The 22,332-nt window shown below is 44.5% G+C and overlaps 1 protein-coding gene across 4 annotated transcripts in view; it reads right to left on the bottom strand.

Annotated features, from left to right (window-relative positions):
* The window catches only part of ULK4 (unc-51 like kinase 4), a 1,561,547-nt gene that overhangs the window by 628,252 nt on the left and 910,963 nt on the right, over window positions 1–22,332 (bottom strand). For all 4 annotated transcript variants that reach the window (XM_063922404.1, XM_063922401.1, XM_063922403.1 and 1 more), the window contains one exon: window positions 5,494–5,542. In XM_063922404.1, coding sequence (XP_063778474.1) covers window positions 5,494–5,542 — 49 coding nt within the window. The remainder of the gene's footprint in view (window positions 1–5,493; window positions 5,543–22,332) is intronic.

The raw sequence follows: 22,332 nt of genomic DNA, 5'->3' as shown, positions 1-22,332 counted from the left end.
ATATTTTCCAGCTTCCTATCAGCTGGCTCCTTGAGGGCGGCCGTATCCGGAGACGGTAACGCCACTTGTTTTGATAAGCGTGTGAGCGCCTTATCTACCCTAGGGGGTGTTTCCCAACGCGCCCTAACCTCTGGCGGGAAAGGGTATAATGCCAATAATTTTTTAGAAATTAGCAGTTTTTTATCGGGGGAAACCCACGCTTCATCACACACCTCATTTAATTCATCTGATTCAGGAAAAACTACGGGTAGTTTTTTCACACCCCACATAATACCCTTTTTTGTGGTACTTGTAGTATCAGAAATGTTCAAAACCTCCTTCATTGCCGTGATCATGTAACGTGCGGCCCTACTGGAAAATACGTTTGTTTCCTCACCGTCGACACTGGAGTCAGTGTCCGTGTCTGGGTCTGTGTCGACCATCTGAGGTAACGGGCGCTTTAGAGCCCCTGACGGTGTTTGAGACGCCTGGACAGGTATTAACTGTTTTTCCGGCTGTCTCATGTCGTCAACAGTCTTTTGTAAAGTGCTGACGCTATCACGTAATTCCTTCCATACGACCATCCAGTCAGGTGTCGACTCCCTAGGGGGTGACATCACTATTACAGGCAATTGCTCCACCTCCATACCATTTTCCTCCTCATACATGTCGACACAACGTACCGACACACAGCACACACACAGGGAATGCTCTGATAGAGGACAGGACCCCACTAGCCCTTTGGGGAGACAGAGGGAGAGTTTGCCAGCACACACCAGAGCGCTATATATATACAGGGATAACCTTATATAAGTGTTTTTCCCTTATATAGCTGCTGTATTATTAATCTGCCAAATTTAGTGCCCCCCATCTCTTGTTTTACCATGTTTCTGTAGTGCAGGACTGCAGGGGAGAGCCAGGGAGCTTCCCTCCAACGGAGCTGTGAGGGAAAATGGCGCTTGTGTGCTGAGGAGATAGGCTCCGCCCCCTTCTCGGCGGCCTTTCTCCCGCTTTTTTAAGGTAAAACTGGCAGGGGTTAAATGCATCCATATAGCCCAGGAGCTATATGTGATGTATTTTTAGCCATCTAAGGTGTTTTTATTGCGTCTCAGGGCGCCCCCCCCCCAGCGCCCTGCACCCTCAGTGACCGGAGTGTGAAGTGTGCTGAGAGCAATGGCGCACAGCTGCGGTGCTGTGCGCTACCTTATTGAAGACAGGACGTCTTCTGCCGCCGATTTCCCGGACCTCTTCAGTCTTCTGGCTCTGTAAGGGGGCCGGCGGCGCGGCTCTGGGACCCATCCATGGCTGGGCCTGTGATCGTCCCTCTGGAGCGAATGTCCAGTAGCCTAAGAAGCCCAATCCACTCTGCACGCAGGTGAGTTCGCTTCTTCTCCCCTTAGTCCCTCGGTGCAGTGAGCCTGTTGCCAGCAGGTCTCACTGAAAATAAAAAACCTAAAACTAAACTTTTCACTAAGCAGCTCAGGAGAGCCACCTAGTGTGCACCCTTCTCGTTCGGGCACAAAAATCCAACTGAGGCTTGGAGGAGGGTCATAGGGGGAGGAGCCAGTGCACACCAGGTAGTCCTAAAGCTTTTACTTTTGTGCCCAGTCTCCTGCGGAGCCGCTATTCCCCATGGTCCTTACGGAGTCCCCAGCATCCACTTAGGACGTTAGAGAAAACCCAGGTTCCACCCAGGTTTCTGGACACAGTTCCAACCTGGGTCAGATTCTGTTTACACTGCACATTAGACATGGGTTATTCCCAGGTCAGCCCCATTTACACTGAACTCGGGTCTGCCCTACATGTCCCTTGAGGCGACCTCTGCATACACAGCAAATAAGCAGCTTTTAAGCATAACCTGGATCAGATAACCTGTGTCGAGCTGTTTACACTGCACCGTTACCAGGGTCAGATTCCCTGATCACTCGACTTGGGTTATTTTTCAAGGACCCTTTTTACACCAAGCTGTGACCTGGATAAACCCAGCAACAACCCAGATCAAAAGCTTGGTGTAAAAGGGGTATTACTAACTGAGCTGGGACCTTCATCAGGCTGACTGTTGGTTTCTGTGTTATGACAAAAAAGGTAAGTTACACAGTCGTCCACTTAACAGAGAGGAGCAAAGAAATCTTCAATCCCTATGTGGACTAACTGCTAACTTTGAGGTAAATTCCCACAAGTTATATACATCAATTATAATTTATGTTTACACAGCCATAATAAAAGTGAAAACATATGTTTCTTATGATATCACATTTCATTATCTCCCAAGAACTTGATACTTACACTTGCCTGAGATATCTGATCTAGCACTGACAGAGCATGGAGGGGTTCAACGCAGTAGCTGAAAATGATAGACGGCTGCCCATGGGATGAATGCATGCCTTTAAGAGTCCTTTTACATGACATGGTAATCTTGTAAAAACCATTTGATTCTACGGGTGTAGTATGGTATGACGGCGGTCGGGCTCCCAGCGACCAGCATACCGGCGCCGGGAGCCCGACCGCCGGCTTACCATCAGTGTGGCGAGCGCAAATGAGCCCCTTGCAGGCTCGCTGCGCTCGCCACGCTGTGGGCGCGGTGTCGCCACGCTATTTTATTCTCCCTCCAGGGGGGTCGTGGACCCCCACGAGGGAGAATAAGTGTCAGTATGCCAGCGCCGGTATACTGTGCGCCGGGATCCCGACAGCCGGCATACTGAAGACCACCCGATTCTACCTACAGTATGGATAGTTCCATACTTTTAGTGCTACAGAAATACATTCTAAATTATGCACAAATAACTAAAGACAAATTTTATAAAACAATATGAGTGGGTATGTGTGTGTTAAACATTTCAGTTTGTAAGAAAAGGATCACATGTTTTGCCAACATTTGCTGGATTTACTATCCATGTGGACTACAACTGGCAATATAGTATCCGGTGGCAAGCGCAGCGGTAGTGGAGCGAGAAACCTTGCCCAAAGTGTGGCGAGCAAAGCGAGCCCATGAGGGTATACGACTGTTCTGATGGTAGTTACATATTATCAAACATGCAGACGTGTCCTCATACATCTTTGCTCCGTGCGCTACAAGTTGCGTTACACATAACACGTGAGTGTATTTGCATACAAAATGCTATGCTACAGTGTTTTCATGGAAAAAACTGTAATGTTGCATTTTGAATGCAGACAGAGCCGCAATTACACACAGAATATAGGCATGCTGCATATCATTTTAATCAGCAGAAGCTGTGCGCGCGTCCTAATAAGAAGCATTTTCACAAATAAAATGCGAAAAAGACACTCTGCACAACCGAGTCCTGGCGCGGCATATTTAGCAGCAAGGATGTAAGAGGACACATCTGTACAAGATTTGACCTAAAATACATGAAAAAAACTTGTGTCAACCATTGTCATGTCGACCTATTAACACTGCCAACCTTAACCTTTGTCGGCCTAATGCACGTTGACCATATGGTGTCTACCTAGACAATGTAGATATTCTATACCACACCCGTTAAACATTTGCTCTCACAGCAGGGCTAAGAACACTGGGCTTGACTGAGGTTGGTCAGACCTGCATTAGTGTATATATTCCAATTGCCTCAACATTCCCTGATGTGACCAAATTAAAGTGCCAGTTTCAGAGGGACCTCTCAGCCCCTCAGCAGCCATGGCTCCTCCCCAGTGTCTGCCAACCACTGCTTGGCACAGTGATCAGCCAGCCGGCGACACCCTCCAACTCGGTGGCTACAGAGACTAGCAGCCGTGTGAGAAATGTGTTGAGTGCCTTGCCTCTGCCCTAGTGTATACCTGGCGGCTTCCAGTGGAAAAGTAACCAATGGAGAGTTCTTCCCAGCATATGCCCAGAGGCTGCAGAGAGGAGCAGCAACCATTGCGAGTTGCTATGTCTAGTATAAATTTTCTGATATATCAACAACAAAAAATTTCTTCTAAATATATACAAATGTTATCTGCATAATTGCTTTTTTTTTTTTTTATAAAATCAGGGTTGATAATTTTTAAATAGATGTTCTTGACCTAATCATAAAATAATAAAATATTAAACAATTTCTGAGTGGTTCTTGACCTAATGCAATCATACAATATTGAAATATTAAACAATTTCTGAGCGTTTTTGGTGAAAAATATTAAGCAGTTAAGTGGTTAAGACATCACATTGCTTTCATTATATAACTTGCACTAAATTGATTACAATGAATTGCCAATTTGTGGCTATGTACTACTATATGCCAGCCTATTTTGTTACTAACCCCCAAAGCATATCTGCCAACAGCTCCAATTTTCCAGATTGTCTGGAGATTGTCACCTAAAACAGCAGCACAGGAAAAAGGCATCATTTTGTAAAAAATAAAATAGGGCAGTCTGGGTAGCCCAGGGTGAGGATTAGGCAAGATCAAAGTGTGGTCTAATTGTGTCTCAAACCTCTCGGCCTGAATTAGGCCAGTCATTAACTGTACACATAGGGGTAAATGTAATAGCCTGCTACTGTACTTGCAGACTTCTTCGAGATTTGGATGAACCTGGTTTTTCCATTTAAATGATTGACGATTTAAAACATCAGACTGACTCACCTGAATCCCGATGATGCATGCAAGTTGCCGGCTATTACATTTCCCCCACAGTCCATCTGCACGTACAGTACCACTTGCCCAACTCAACATCAAATGGTTCCCCTTCAGACGTACATCACAATTACTGGTCTTTCCTAGCACATACCGTACCATACTTGCCTACCCTCCCTGAATCGCCGGGAGGCACCCGAAAATCGGGTCACCCTCCCGGCCCCCCAGAAAGGTGAGCAAGCCTCCCGTTATCCCTGTCGGGCCCTTCGCACCCCACCTTGGCCGCCCACAGCAGGAACAGGCGGGCGGTCCGAGGGAATCTGATGACTCGATTCGGGATGAAACGCGTCATCGTAGCTCCACCCCCCACTATACAGCGTCTATTTTCTCGGCACTGTATAGTGGGGGGCGGAGCCACGACGACACGATAGTGATGCCACGCCCCCTGGACTGCCCACTTCCCGGTAATCATGCCCCCCAACAGCCCACAATGACTGACCACGCCCCCTGGACAGCACATCATGCCGCCGGCCATGCCCCCATGCGCCTACAACGCTGCCTCCTCCCAGAGAAGGGGGCAGCAAAGTAGGCAAGTATGCACCGTACTAGTCCACATGTAAATTTGCAGATACCTGCAAATTGTCAAAATAGCCACTTAAGCATCTTAGCGTGCACCAACACCTTTAGTGTAGATAACCACCATTATCACACATACTAACTTGTCAAAAACAATAATTAAAGTTAGAAAAGTTTCAACTTAATTTAACATACATTTTATTAGCAATTTCTTGATTCAGCTATGCCTATTAAAAATGTGTCAGCACTTTAGAAATGAAAGCATGCTACAAACATTGACCAGAAATGTCTGCATACTGGTAAATGATCTGGATTTGCATCTTATGTTGCCAATTATACTACAATAAATGTAACGTTAAAGTATTCTTACCAAAATCACTTGAAACAGAACAGGAACCAGGTTGCTGTCTTCAATGACCCTGTAAGTAAGGAAACAACATATTCTAAAGTAAAGGCTATAGGAAGAACAATAAAGTGCCTTAGGAAATGAATTGATCATTTAACATGAATAGGAAAAACATCAGAATTATTTAACCTGTGATCAAAACTACAAGAAAGTATGACACCACTCACTGCATTATGTATGAATGGGAGGATAGCTGTCCCTACCAATAGCTACACTTTCTATCTTTGGATGCTAAGAGAATATATATATATATATATATATATATATATATAATGGATTGAAAGGCAGGATAAGAAGAGTCTGGTAAATATATGGCGGTTGGGTGTCTTTTTTTCCCTGTCTATTAGATAGGAAAAAACAGTCACCCAACTGACTTTTCAAACAATTGAATATCCCCCTATGAAATGTAAAACGACAAACATGGTATCCGAAAAGTGAGACAGTGTTCCTTTGTGCTTTATTGAACTACTTGTAATAAGTCTGCTCTCCTCCTGTGCTGTCTCACAGTCCTTAGCTCGGATACTATACCTCCTCCTTCATATGTCCTGCAGGCTTTTACAGCCATTGGAGCATTGCCAGTCAGTTTTACTGTAGGTCTTCAGTGAAGGCTGCATGGTCAGATAGGCTTACGGTCATTAGGATGACAAGACTTAGGTCGACAGCCATTAGGTTGACCACTATTGGTCGACATGGTCATTAGGTCAACATGGACAAGGTCGACATGAGTTTTTCACTTTTTTTTTTTCATTTTGTGAACTTTTTCATACTTTACGATCCACGTGGACTACAACTGGGAACAGTAACCTTTGCCGAGGCAAGCGAGGCACCTTGCCCGAAGCATGGCGAGTGAAGTGAGCGCAGCAAGGGGACATGTTGCACTAATTGGGGTTCCCCATCACTTTACGAAGAAAACGACACAAAAAAACAACAACCTCATGTCAACCTTTTCCCATGTCGACCTAATCACCCTGTCGACCTAATCACCCTGTCGACCTAATGCATGTCGACCAACAGTGGTCGACCTAATGACTGTCAACTTAAATCTTGTCAACCTAATGACCCATACCCATTAGATATGTGGATGCTTTCATCCATTTTAGCCAATGTGGCAATCAGCAGATGTGTACATGTTTAGTCATAGGGGGAGATTCAAATGTTTGAAAAGTCAGTTGGGAGTCTGTTTTTTTCCTATCTAATAGACAGGAAGAAACAGACACCCAACTGACTTTTCAAACATTTGAATTCCACCCATTGAATGCAAACAATCTCACAACCGATGTGTGTGTGCATGCACCTGAAATGTACCTAGTTATGTGAAATCTCCACGCAAGACTCAACTCTGACTGTAAGGTCATCCAGTAAGTTGTATCCTTGCTAGATTATCATGCTCCCTATGAACATTATATAGCAATTCTTCCTGTTAGATATCCAGTAAACAAATTTGACTTGGCTGACTACTACCTCCTACTTTCAACTTTTGGATTTCTTCCCGGACTTGTCACTCTCTTACTATACACTGCTGTACCTTGCAGATACAATTTCTCTTTACTGTGCTGTCACTTTCCAGTAACAACCAATGTATGGAAGTGTCTAAAGGGACAGTCATAAAAAATATCACTTCCACTTAAGTTATGTGTGAATACAGAAGAGCAAAAAAAAATAGTATTTTCATAACTAAATCACAGGAACGTGCGGTGAGGTAAATGGCTCAGGAGGCACAGGCTAGTACCAGAGCCAGATTTACACACAATATATGAGCCAAATGGTACGTGTGGCAATATGCAAAAGTGCAGAGGTATAAACTCCTGGAAATTTGGTGAGTTTTGATGAGAGATGTGCGGAAAACATAGGCAGAAGAGGCACTGCCTCTCCTGTCAGACTTTTTACTGAAGAGTTTTGACTATAAAAATGATTAGAATAATACAAAGTAGATGTTTCTAAAATATTCTTTGTATTTTTCATATACTTTAAACACTCAAAACTGTGACGCAAATGTTAGCATGACAGGAAAGGCTCTGCCTCACCCCACCGCTAAATAATATCTAGCACTCACCCAAAAAAGCAATGCATACTATCAGGGGCGGATTGGGAACAAAAAGTGGCCCTGGAAAAATTTGCACTAGTGGCCCCACATGGGCAGCACCAGAGGTGTAAGGTCTAGCCATGGGCCATGGCAGCAGCACCCTCCCCCCAAGACTTTCCAGATAGTGGGCATGTCCAGCATCAAGGGGGAAGTTAAAAGGAAATAAAATTAAATATTATGAGCACATTATATGATACACCTTCAGAATTTAGGAAACTATATAATTCTTTAGAAAGATATATTTTCTTGCTTATTACACCAACTGTATCCCAATCACTATTCACTCAATCTTATATGTCAGCCAAGCAGGCAGACAGAGCATACACTAGATCATCTGCAATCACAGGCTAAGTGGCAAAGTCATTTTTATATATGCAAATTATTTTGCATCTTATTCATTATGTCTATAAAAAGGACCACATGTCCTCAAACAAAACAGGCCCCATAGGTGCGTCGGCCCACCGGGAATCTTCCCTGTAAACCCTATGCCCAATCCGCCTCTGCATACTATATGTGTGTGTTTTATATATTTATTTATTTACAGTTTCTTATATAGTGCAGCAAATTCCGTTGTGCTTTACAATTGGACACAATGATAAAACAAAACGGGGTAATAAACAAACAGTCATACAGGTAGGAGGGCCCTGCTCGCAAGCTTACAATCTATAGGGAAATAGGCATTAATACACAAGGAAAGGTACTATCTATTGCATATTTGTCCACTGGATTGCAAAGGTTCTAGGTAGGTTGCATGATATCACATCACAGCAATGATGAACCATGGTCAGAAGGAAGGGAAAGTGAAGAAAGAGAAAATATGTGGGGATATGTGTGGACTGTACAGTGGGGATATAATCGGATAGGAAAGCTTATGAAGGTTAAGTGAGCGGTTCTGGAATGTGATAAACTAGCCTGAAGAGGTGAGTTTTCACGGAACGCTTGTAGGTTTGGAGACTAGGGTAGAGTCTTATTGTGCGTGGTAGGGCATTCCACAGAGTGGGTGCAGCTTGAAAAAAGTCCTGCAATCGTGCATGGGAGCAAGTAAGGAGTGTGGAAGAGAGACGTAGATCTTGTGAAGAGCGGAGAGGTAGGGTTGGGAGATATTGTGAGATGAGCGAAGAGATGTAAATTGGTGTAGTATGGTTAATGGCCTTATGTGTAAATAAAAGTATTTTAGATTGAATACGGTAGTATACGGGTAACCAATGGAGGGACTGACAGAGTGGATTCTGCAGACGATGAACGTCTAGCAAGGAAGATTAGCCTCGCAGCTGCATTCAGTATGGATTGGAGTGGTGAGAGCAGTAAGAAGACTATTGCAATAATCAATGCGGGAGATAATGAGAGCACGGATTAGAGTTTTTGCAGTGTCTTGTGTAAGGTATGGTCGTATTTTGGATATGTTTTTTAGATGCATGTAACATGATTTTAATACAGATTGAATGTGGTGAGCATAGGACAGTTCTGAGCTAGGCAGCGAGCTTGTGAGGTAGGATTGATTGTTGAGTTCTCAACAGTGATAGAGATATCAGGTTGGTAACTACTATTGGCCGGTGGAAATATAAGTAACTCTGTTTTGGTAATATTAAGTTTGAGGTGGCGAGATGACATCCAAGATGAAACAGCAGAAAGGCATTCAGTGACACTGACCAATACAGATAGTGACAAATCTGGGGAGGAGAGATAGATTTGAGTATAATCTGCATACAAATGATACTCAAATCCAAAAGAGCCGATTATTATACACACACACACACACACACACACACACACACACACACACACACACAAACACACACACACACACACACTAGTATTTCCCCAAGGCTTCGCTCGCGTGGGTGTCTGTTATTGCTCAGGGTAATTAATTTTACAAAGACAGTAGTGCCATCTAATGTTGTAATGTATATTATACTGTATATTGTACAAATTGATCCCAAAATGTCTTTGTAAACAATATTTGCAGTTTTTGTTTCAGGGATTAACACAAAAAGATGGGGCTATTAACTCATGAGCAGGCCATGTAAAGCTGCCAGTGGGAGAAGCAGCTGAGCTCTACGACTACAGCCCTAAGCATTTGTTGATCGTCATAGCGAAGTAGGCACTTGAATTAAAAAGGAAAATTGTTGGGGATAAGAGGTATATCGGTTATAAACACAGTCTCACCTGCACCACATCCCGTTAAAATCTCTGCCTCAAAATAAGTTTCTCTGCAGAGCAGTCAAGTTAATTTGGGTTCCATTTCATAACTTGGGCGGAGTCAAGTTCCACAGAAGCATGATCAGAACACCAAATTTAAGCGCACCGAGTGTCAAGAGTCTGGTTTTTCCTTAATTGCTCCTCTCCCTGATGTCACATCGAGATCATACATACCTGAATTTCTTTCTACATCAATAAGCTATACAAAGGTAGTCCAAATTTACCCAGTAGTTTTTGTGTGATGCCGGAACGTACAGACAAAAAAAAAATCAGATTTTTTTTTTGTCTCCATAGTTTATAATCAGCCCCTAGAAGTATAATTCTTACTCCCCCCTAAAAAAAAAAAAAAAATGCTACAGATGTAGACATGTTCATCTTGCTGTAATGCTGCATGATGCACGGCATGTCGGGCTGCGGCTATTTGCAGCTGGCAATTGCTCCATTAGGAATTGATGAAGCGATCGCCTGCTATCAATAGTCACCCGGTCTTTTGAAACAACCGGCACTCGTACCTCAAATAACAGCTGCTCCGGTGCCCTCCCTGGGACAAGACATTCATGCACAGAAGGAAATATGGGCGGCACTCAGGAGACTTGATGCAGATCCTTTAACGAGGACAATTCATCCAACAATTGTTTTCGGGCAATAGCATCAAGTCTCCTGAGTGCCGCCCATATTTCCTACTATATATACACAGTGTCGGACTTGGGAGTGGAGGGCCCACTAGGAAAAATAGGATTTTGGTACTTACCAGGTAAATCCTTTTCTTTTAATCCATAGGGGGCACTGGAGTACTCTTGGGATATGGACGGTTCCACAGAACTAGGCACTGAATAAATTAAAATTTGAGACTACTCCTCCCCTCCATATCCCAGAGTACCTCAGTGTTTTTTTACTGAGCCGAACAGGAGCTATAGAGGTTGACAATGGAGAATCACATATAACAAAATGGACAACAATAAAGTTAACACATAACGTTACTGACAACTAACCGTTGACACCAAACCCGATAGAACTTGCTAATTTGAACCAGTCGGTGAGAGTGTGTTACCATAAGATTCTCTGAACCTACCACAAACCAGGTATAACTGCTCTGGGTGGGCGTCCAGTGCCCCCTATGGATTCAAAGAAAAGGATTTACCTGGTAAGTACCAAAATCCTATTTTCTTTTTCATCCACTAGGGGTCACTGGAGTACTCTTGGGACGTACCAAAGTTTCCCCCGTGGGCGGGAGAGCTGTTTGGCACCTTTAACACTAGACGGCCAAAGCTAGATGCTGATGCCGTAAAAGTATCAAACTTGTAAAAGCGCACAAACGTGTGCACTGAAGACCATGTAGCCGCACGGCAAAGCTGTGTCGTAGAAGCTCCACGACCAGCTGCCCATGACGTTCCCACAGAACGTGTGGAATGAGCTGTTACTGATGTAGGCGGCTGTAACCTAGCATGAAGGTAAGCCTGACGTATGGTCAGTTTTATCCATCTGGATAGGGTCTGCTTAGAAGCTGGCCAACCCATCTTGGCCGCATCATAGAGGACAAACAATGTATCCGTCTTACGAACTGTAGACGTTCGGGATACATAAACGCGTAGTGCGCGTACCACATCCAAGGTTCCAGAATCTCCTGTTAACACAGGAACTACTATTGGTTGATTGATGTGAAAAGAAGACACTACTTTTGGTAGGGAGAAAAATTGATTTCCAAGTGAGAAACTTAATATCCACTTGTTGTAAGGGTTCGAAATAAAAAGACTGTAAGAAATCTAAAACCAGATTCAAGTCCCATGGCGCAGTAGGTGTGGTGAATGGAGGCTGTACTCTGAGGACACCCTGCATAAAGGTGTGAACCGACGGCAATAGAGTCAATCTTCTTTGAAAATAAATTGACAACGCAGATATCTGCACTTTTAGTGTGGATAAACGCAGACCTCCATCTAACCCCATCTGTAGAAATAACAAAAGACGGGATAACTTGAAAGATGATGTCGGAAACTTCCGAGCTTCACACCAACCTATGTAGGCACGCCAAATTCTGTAATAATGAGCTGCCGTAACCGGCTTCCTAGCTCGTAACATGGTTGGTATAACCGATTCTGGAATGCCCTCTCTTCTTAAGAGGGCTGTCTCAACAGCCAACCCGTCAAACGCAGCCGCGCTAAATCGGGATAAAGGAACGGACCCTGTTGTAACAGGTCCGGACGTAGTGGGAGCGGCCAAGGATCGTCTGCGAGTAGACCGCGGAGATCCGAGAACCAAGCTCTCCGAGGCCAAAGAGGCGCCACTAGTATGACTGTGACGGACTCTCCTTTGATCCGTTTTAGCAACAGAGGGAGCAGCGGAAACGGTGGAAACAGATACACGAGACTGTATGGCCACGTGATTGTGAGAGCATCCACCGCCACGGCCTTTGGATCTCTCGTTCTGGACACGTACTGGGGCGTTTGATGATTGTGGCGAGATGCCATCAGGTCCACTTGCGGGTAACCCCACTTCAGGACCAGCATGTGAAACACTTCTGGATTTAATGCCCATTCTCCTGGATGAAAATCCCGACGGCTGAGATAATCCGCCTCCCAGTTGTCCACTCCCGGAATGAATACTGCCGACAATATCACTTGGTGATACTCGGCCCAATTGAGGATTCGAGCTACTTCCCGCATTGCCATACGGCTTTTCGTTCCTCCTTGTTTGTTGATGTATGCGACCGCCGTCACATTGTCTGACTGCACCTGAACAGCCTGAGCCTGCAGCATGTGCACTGCTTGTCGTAGCGCATTGTAAATTGCCCGGAGTTCCAGGACATTTATAGACAGCAATCTTTCGTGATCCGCCCAGAGACCCTGGAGCTGATAATTTTGAACTACAGCTCCCCAACCTCTGAGACTCGCGTCCGCCGTGAGAATTATCCAATTCCAGGCGCCGAACCGTTTCCCTGCGGTTAGATTCTGTACTTTGAGCCACCAGAGTAGAGACACTCTGGCCCTTGGAGACAACCTCACCCTGCGGTAAATCTGCAGATGCGAGCCCGACCACTGTGCGAGCACATCCAGTTGAAAAGGACGTGAGTGAAGTCTTCCGAACTGAAGCGCTTCTAAAGCCGCCACCATTGTGCCTAATAAGCGAATGCACAAATGAACCGAGACAGTGCGTAGCTTGAGCACTAATTGTACCAGATGACGAATGACCTGTACTTTCTGTTCGGGTAGGTAAATTATTTGATTTACCGTATCGAGAATCATACCTAGGAATTGAAGTCGTTGAGACGGAATCATTCAGGATTTCGCGTAGACAATGGTAGGAAATCAGATTTCCCCCCCCACTTGATCTGCGATCTATTCTCGTTTGGAATCCGACTCCGCCTGTTAGGAACGTAGCCAAAGAGGACGTTGTGCGCCACTAGCGAAGCTGAAAACGCAAGAACCAACTGCCAACGTCCACAGAAGCTGTAGGCAGCAAGAAGTGTAAGGTGGTCTTTGTTTAGGGCAAACCTGAACTGGAGTGCCCTGCCACTACAGCCTTGTTAACTCAAACCCTTACCAAAGCAGGGCGAAGCAACAGCCCTACTGCTGTGTAGGGTACACTCCGATAGGTAGTTAAACGCCCAATAATTGCAATTCTCTCTCATTGGAAATTGTTCAGCCTTCGCTGAGAACCTGACGTACTGGCCTGGTGCTATGAGGGCTGGCGGCGAATCGACCACAACAATCTAGCTGAAACAGTCAATTTTTCCTCTCAGGCAGTACATGCGCCCGCATTCCCCCCAAAGAGGACCGGTAAGGGTCTGTCTGTGCAGTCGTATTTGTCCGACACACTGTGTGACCGACTTTGCAGCGAAGCTGCTTGTTTGACTATGCATTAGACTTAGTGATCATGTACACCAACCAGTAAGTATACCACGGAAGTAACGTGTGTATAAACCTGCATTACCGTGCATGTGGTTACCAGCAATAGTGAATCTTCCTGTAGAGTCATGCTGTACAAAAACAATTAATAAATTAAATTCCTAACAACACCCCGCTCATCCAGAGGCTGAGTGTTGTAGGGCAGCAACCTCCGGGAAAGAACCAGGAAGTAACGTTAAAAATGGTGTCCTACCATGTTTTTTTTTTTAAACACCTGTTAAACCAGGATCTGAACCAGTGTCCATGCAATCACAATGTTCACTGTGGCCGGGAAGCCTAACCACTTGGCTACAGAGCCACCTGTAAAAACAATAAGCAAGGACTGGAGAGACGACTGGAAGCAGGGAATTAAACCTCCTGCTTTCCTATCAGAAAATCAACACAACCAAAAACAATAATTACCCCCAACCTACCCTCATTATCTGCACTGAGGCTCAGGGTGTCGGTGTGCCTGGTCGTGGAGCCGGGAGACCGTTTTTGCGGTCTCTGCAGGTTGTGGCCTGCACTAGACGCCGGAGCCGCGGCCTAAATTTCAACAGCTGCCCGTCGGGAAGCTCCGGGAGACGGACGCGGACGCCGGGACTACCCGCGGCCGTGAAAACACCCCGGGGAACCCTACGACCTGCTGGGGACCTTGGAAGGTACCCCCCCACCACCTGCACCATACCAGAAGACCGGCGAGGCGGGAGACGGGACCCTGCGCTCAGAGAAGGAGAGAGCCGTGGAGCCGCACTTCCGGTGCTGCGCTGGCACGGGTCTCCCTCGGCGTACGGTGAAGCACCACTCAGCAGGTGATAACCTCCCTGCACCTCACTCCCCATTACCCCGGGCACTAATATATATACCAGCGGTGGGACACAGGGGGGACCTGGAGAGGAGGGGATATATTTATGTAATAAATATATGAATACTCGCTTATATATAAACATACACAGAACCACAACAGGTCTGCCATATCCTCCCTTCCCCCACCCTCTACAGATTGATATACCCTGGATATCATCATACTGAAACGGATCACTCTAATTATTACTACAGCTGATCCCAAGATATAACACTATTTCTCCAGTCCGCAGCCACAAAGTGAATTACATCTTCACCCCCCCTCCCCATCGCCGTGTGTGTGGGAGGTGAGTGGGATCTACTCAATACCTACTAATTTGTCTCCAATTGGCGTGCTCACTCGGTGATGCCGCGGGCCGGATTGCCGTTGTGATTGAAATACTACATTACCAACATTATCTACCACGCCCTCTGAATCTCACTGCTACCACATATATTGGCGATAATAACTTTCTACCTGGTAGACACAACTACATCTTCCTGTCAATTGGACGTAATACAAACGCCCTCAGTCCTCCACTGACGGAAACATTTCACAGTATAATGTGAATTTACACCGGCCGTAACCGTAATGTAGATCTCTTCTCATTTTTATAACCAACGGCAACCCAAATCACTCGTCCGACCCTCATGAGCTCATAACTACTAGTATGGACAAATACCTAAGATCTTCTACACCGAAACCCCAAAGAGGCAGGAGTGACGAGAAATGTGGAGAATCAGACACCACCTCACTGCTCCCGTCCCACCATTCTATCGGCCCAGATACTACAGTTGATCCATTGCCTGCCATGGCACCAAAGGCTCCCCCCGCTCCTCTCTCCTATTCGGACATAGTCAAGGCAATTAAAGAGACTGTGGAACCTTTGTTACAAACTCAAGCAGATAAATTTATGTCTGCAGTATCAGACCTGAAATCAGAGCTCGGCTCTATGTCCCGAAGAATTTCGGTGAACGAGAACAGGATTGGAGTTAACTTCAAAGAAATTGAAGACCTTAAAGAACAAGTAGTATCTCTAACAACTACACGTCAACATATGATGATGAAGATGGACGACCTAGAAAATCGTTCGAGACGTAACAACCTGAGAATTGTGGGTCTCAAGGAATCACTGAAGGGACCGGACCTTCTGAAATTCCTCCTCTCCGATTTACCAGACCTCTTAGGTATCCCCGAGGAACTCTCGTCGCTGGAAATTGAACGAGCCCATAGACTGGGCCCCCCACGTGACTCTAACCAATCTAGACCCCGTCCAGTAATCTTCAAATGCTTAAATTTCAGACACAAAGAACTGATATGGTCTGCGGCCCGAAGCAAAGGTTCACTCCAGTGGGATGGTCAACGGCTGTTCCTTTTTCAGGACTACTCCGCTGAAGTCTCTAGAGCTAGAAGAGAAATGTCTCCAATATGCTCTCATCTTGTGAAAAATGGTATCCGATTTGCTCTTCTTTACCCCGCGCGGCTGCGCATTTTCACCCCACAAGGCCCGAAAGATTTCACATCGGTGGATTCGGCTAGAGGATTTATGACGGAACTGAGCAGATCCACACGTTCGCCCCCGGCCTCAATACCATCTTCTCCAAGCAAGACAGTCGATAATGTCTGAAACCTGATACCGGGACTCGATTCATGTTCTTATACTAGTTGATATGGCTAATTGTTCTGCTCTATTGAGAGGTAATTTGGGTTCCGCTCCTATTATGACCAATTAGAAAGGCACTTACTTTTCTATACGGGTCATAGGGACGATCCCTTGAGTTTATTATCTTCAGAATACCTGTTGGTTATTATGTTATTCTATAGTTCTACATTGCGGTGGCTTCACGTTGAAAGCTGCTACTGATGTCTACTGACGTAGACGTTCGTATATGTTATTTTTCTCTTTATTTTTGTCTCTACCTCTCTTTCTTCTCCCTGACTTCCTCTACTTTCCTCTATGATACCACTTGTTTGCAGATACTTAACTGGTGGGGGTGGAGGATGTGTATCTTTAAGATATTCTGGATTACTCGTATAACGATATTTCCTACCATAAGGCCTCTTACTATACTTCTATATTCCTCCGATGATGTAGTAGATGTCACAACTTAATATAATATCGTGGAATGTTACGGGTATTAACTCTCCTATTAAACGGAGACGCATCATAACCTATTTAAATAAGACAAAAGCTGACGTCTCCATGCTCCAGGAGACACATTTGACCCCTCCTGAACATGCTAAACTTACTATGCTTAGACAAGAGGTTGTGGCGTCCTCTTCATTTTCATCTAAAGCAAGGGGGGTCGTTATTCTTATCCGTAAAGGGGTGTCATTTGACATACACCATCAGATTATTGACCCTCAGGGACGATATATAGTATTAGATATCACCTTGGAGGGTACCAGACTAACATTATGCAATATTTATGCCCCGGCTGTCTATGACAAATCATTTTACCTGGAGATAACGAATATTCTTCGCCCATATTCACATACCTCTCTTATCGTTGGAGGAGATATGAATATGGTATCCTCTTTAGTGTTGGACAGGAAGGGTGCCTCGTCTCAGAGAACCCGATTACCCAAAATCAACCTTGAATACATATCCACACAGTTGGGACTGATGGATATATGGCGCCTTCATAACCCTGTAGAACTGGAATATACTTACTACTCTTCAACCCATAATTCCTTCTCACGTATAGATTACTTCATTGTCTCCACTGATCTGTCACCCAGGATCACTGAGACAGCTATTAACCCTATAACCGTCTCAGACCATGCCCCTATCTCACTAGCGCTTCAAGGTAGACTCACTCTGGGTTCTAACTCACAATGGAGATTCCCTGCTAAGATGGCCGCCTCCCCAGAATTTAAAACTATGTTGGTGCACTCCTGGGATTCTTATGTTCTCAATAACTCTGACCATATATCTGATCCTGCCTTATTCTGGCAGACTGCTAAAGCGGTTCTAAGAGGGGATATAATTGCATACATGACAAAATATAAACGAGACCAAGATGCCACATATAGAGCGACACAATCTGCACTCACTTCCTCATTTCAGACCTTTAAATCCTCACCTACGATAGCTAACAAACAGAAATATAGAGACGCTAAGACCCAATTTGACCATACTCTGACACATATGGATAATAGATTCCTTATAGCAGGTAAACACAAACTCTTTCAATATGGAGATAAACCGAGCAGAATGCTTTCTAACTTACTTAAAACTGACAAAGGACCCCAATATGTGACAGCGTTGAGAGATTCAACCTCAGCAATACAGACCGAAGGGAAGGCGGTCAGTGATATCTTCTACACCTTCTTTAGCAATTTATACTCTCATAGTAGTATCGACCAACCTACCAAAACCTCTTTTTGGGACACACTACAGTTGCCCCAGATTTCCCCAGAACAATCAGAATCCCTTACGGCCCCTGTTACTGTCACTGAAGTGACGGAGGCTATTAAAGCCCTTAAGACACTGAAGACACCAGGCCCCGATGGTTTGTCCGGGGAATTCTTTAAAATACTCTCACCTAAAATAGTAGATTCTTTAACAGCATTTTTCAATTCCATATTTTCCAGCCTTACTATCCCACATTATTTTAACTCAGCTCTGACCCGAGTGATACCCAAACCTGGCAAAGACCCACTCCTCCCGTCTTCCTATCGCCCTATCTCCTTACTTAATGTAGATTACAAATTATTTACTAAGCTATTAGCAGACCGACTAAAATTTATCCTGCCTGACATAATCCACAGTGATCAAACCGGTTTTATCTCAGGCAGACACTCGGTGACCAATATTCGTAAAGTTCTAACAGTTTTACAATCCCTGAAGGAGGTTGAAACGGGTGACCCTGCCTTCCTATTATCATTAGATGCGGAAAAGGCATTCGACTTGGTGACGTGGGATCACCTATTTGAGACACTCCGACGCTTCGGATTCTCAGACCAGTTTGTGGCCATTATACAAACCATTTACCACAATGCATCTACACAAGTTTTCACAAATCGATATTTATCTCAGCCCCTAACGATTCATAGGTGGACCAGACAGGGATGTCCTTTGTCCCCTTTACTATTTGCAGCAGCATTAGAACCCCTGGCGGTAACACTGAGACAATTACCAACCTTCTCGGGAATATCAGTGGGGAAAAGGGAAGTTAAACTTGGACTATTTGCGGATGATATGATCTTATTTGTTTCCAACCCACGCACTTCGATACCCGCCATTTTTGACACCATACACCGCTTTAGTATCTTCGCTGGCTACCGCATAAATACTCATAAATCCGAACTACTCCCTTTGACTAACATAACAGACCCTCTTCTTTATTCTGACTTCTCTTCCCAATTCACGCTGACCCCTACTAAACTTAAATACTTAGGTATCTATATCCCCTCGGTACTCTCCCGACTATATCTATTCAATTACACACCTATTATCCAACAAATCAAAACACGGTTAGATTCTTGGAAAGACCTCAAACTTTCTCTGTTGGGGAGAGTAGTGGTGATAAAGGCTATTATCTTCCCAAAATTAGCCTACCTACTTCAGATGCTCCCCGTCACGATCAATAAGCAAGACACCATACTCTGTTCGCAAATTTTCTCAAAATGTATTTGGAAAAACTGAAAACCACGCATGCCCAAAGCCCGAACTTATGTTGATAAACGAAAAGGCGGGCTGAGTATGCCCAATATAATGATGTTTGCTAGATCAGCACTATTTAAGTTTGCCTCAGATTGGCTTTTACAGTCAGACACATTCACGAATCTGGAATTAGAAGAGGCATTATTCTCTCCTTACTCACCCGCAGCATTGCTTCACACACCAAAGGCCAAACTACCCCAGGAAGCTAGGACTAATATCTTGTTTTGGGACACTTATAGGGCCTGGACCTCCATCCATAAACTATTTGGTACTGAACCATATGAGTCACCATACATACCCTTATGGGGAAACCCCAACTTCCCCTCCTCTTTAGACAACCGTCACTTCTACACATGGAAATGTAAGGGGATACACACTATTAGAGATGTTTTTGACCCTGGTGGACAGATGCTCTCCTTTTCGCAATTGCGAGACAAATTCTCTTTACCCCACTCCAACTTTTTCATGTTTCTCCAAACTCGCCATTATATCAACTCTCTTAATGACCCCTTAGGTAAAATGACCTCTACCCGAACAGTCCTCGACACTCTCCTATTCTGCAGACAAAACCCTTCAAAATCCGATATCTTTACAATGACCTGGTTGAAGTGTCAGCCCCCTCTTGGACCCCTCTCTCAGATGTCTGGCGGCGGGAACTCCCAGGGGCACCTGACATGGGTCAGACCTCCACGAACATTGACCGAGTTCTCAAGGCCTTAAAGTCCGCTAAGTTACAAGAAATACACCTAAGGGTAGTAAACAGGATGTTTATATCCCCCTCCCAAAGACAACACTTCCGCCCGGGTGAGTCGGGCAATTGCCCTAAATGCGGAATAAGTGGAGCTTCCCTGACACACAATCTTTGGTCATGTGGGAAAATTAAACGTTTCTGGTGTAAGATTCTCCAATATTTATCCCGACTACTCAAAGTAACTCTCCCTGCCCTGGTGGCCCCGCTGCTGTATGCTGACTTTTCACCCTGGTTGTCACTGTTAGATCTTACCCCGATGATCCCTCTACTGACTGTGATGGTCACGGTAGCAAAACAAGTGATACTGAGGCACTGGATATATAAAACTGCCCCATCAGTAGGTGAATGGGAGTCCGCTTTATTGTATGTACTATTTTGTGAGAGAAAAATAGCTACCTTCCAAATTGAAAATGGAGTTATACTTTTTCATAAAAAATGGGGAATGTATATTGAGAGTCTACCCTTGGACAGACGGGAATGCATTTGGAGGGTATTCCGAGACACAACGTGGTATTGGACTAACAGGATAGCGGGATCTATAAGTTGAGCTCAAGGCCCTCATTCCGAGTTGATCGGTCGCAAGGCGAATTTAGCAGAGTTACACACGCTAAGCCGCCGCCTACTGGGAGTGAATCTTAGCTTCTTAAAATTGCGACCGATGTATTCGCAATATTGCGATTACTAACTACTTAGCAGTTTCAGAGTAGCTTCAGACTTACTCTGCCTGTGCGATCAGTTCAGTGCTTGTCGTTCCTGGTTGACGTCACAAACACACCCAGCGTTCGCCCAGGCACTCCCACCGTTTCTCCGGCCACTCCTGCGTTTTTTCCGGAAACGGTAGCGTTTTCAGCCACACGCCCCTGAAACGCCGTGTTTCCGCCCAGTAACACCCATTTCCTGTCAATCACATTACGTTCGCCGGAGCGATGAAAAAGCCGTGAGTAAAATTACTTTCTACATAGCAAAGTTACTTGGCGCAGTCGCAGTGCGAACATTGCGCATGCGTACTAAGCGGATTTTCATTGCGATGCGATGAAAAATACCGAGCGAACAACTCGGAATGAGGGCCCAAGTTCCTTAAAGATAGAATTACGGAGTGGACCCCACTTATACTATAGACCCTCCAGAAAAGTTATACTACACACGGCAATTTTCACCCCAAAACCAGGACTTCACATCCTAATCCAGACTGTGCCTCTGACTAACCCCCCACTCCATCCACCCCCCCCCCTGACAATATATACACTATTTGTTTATAGTATCTCTGCAATATTTCTTTCTCTTTACTTTCCATCTCTATCCTTTCCTTTCCTGTCTCCCTTTCTTCCTAACAGCTGTGATGTTTAGTGTGCATTTTATGTATCTTACCTGATGTTGGGGATGGGGTTACACCCCGGTGAATCATATCCCCTAATATTGTGTCAGACAGCTGAGTAGAAATTACTCTAAGTGAAATGTTTTCGCTTTTCCTTCTCTCTTACTACAAAAAAAACAAAAAACCTGTACAGCCTCAATTTACTCTACTTTTATTCTTATTGAATTTGATTGTTCGGGTCACTGTTGAATATTCTTGTAACTCGACCCTGATAACTTATGTTGTGACTCTATGGCTGTCTAATAAAGAAATTTATAAAAAAAAAAAAAACAATAAGCAAAGCTGCTGCAGGTGAGGCCTGAACTCACAATGTTTGCAGTGCTCAACAGATACCGTTTAATAAGCACTGTGTGCTGACCAATTGCACCACTGTAGTCTTGCTTATTGCAAAATAGATTTTTAATGTCAGCATATTATATATATATACATATATATATAAAACACAATAGTATCTTTATCTCGCGCCAACCTGGGAGCAGCAATTCGGGAGAGATCTTTGTTGGAAGACCTCAAAACATACAGAATAAAACACAAATTCCCAAGTGCGCTAAGATGGAATGTATTTACACACTTCTTCAGGCGATAATTTCGTCAGAATGTAGACTGGAGGATATTTAAAACTGGGGACCTGTAACCGACACCCCTCACCAAAATAGTCACCCAAACAAGAGGCCAATCGGCCAATTAGTAAAAAGTTGTTTTAATAACATGTAATTGAACATATGAGTTTTTACACAGTTCACAATATAAAATTATATGAATAAAATACAACCAAAAGAATACACAGCCAACACGTTTGCGAGATGGATCCTAGATACCCCTCACCTTTTGCAAGGTGCGAGCTCGACAGGGAGTATCTTCACAAACTAGATTGTGATCCTTTGACTGACAAACCCAACGCGTTTCATCTTATCGACTTCATCAGGGGTAACGAGTATAGAAAGAGGACTAATTTGCTCTCGATGGATTTGTATAAATAATCCTATCCTCAAAAAAGGATT

This window comes from Pseudophryne corroboree, chromosome 5 (genome assembly GCF_028390025.1).
Source record: "Pseudophryne corroboree isolate aPseCor3 chromosome 5, aPseCor3.hap2, whole genome shotgun sequence".
Taxonomy (NCBI): domain Eukaryota; kingdom Metazoa; phylum Chordata; class Amphibia; order Anura; family Myobatrachidae; genus Pseudophryne; species Pseudophryne corroboree.
Note: the sequence above shows the minus strand (reverse complement) of the source record. Positions and strands in the feature narration are given on the sequence as shown.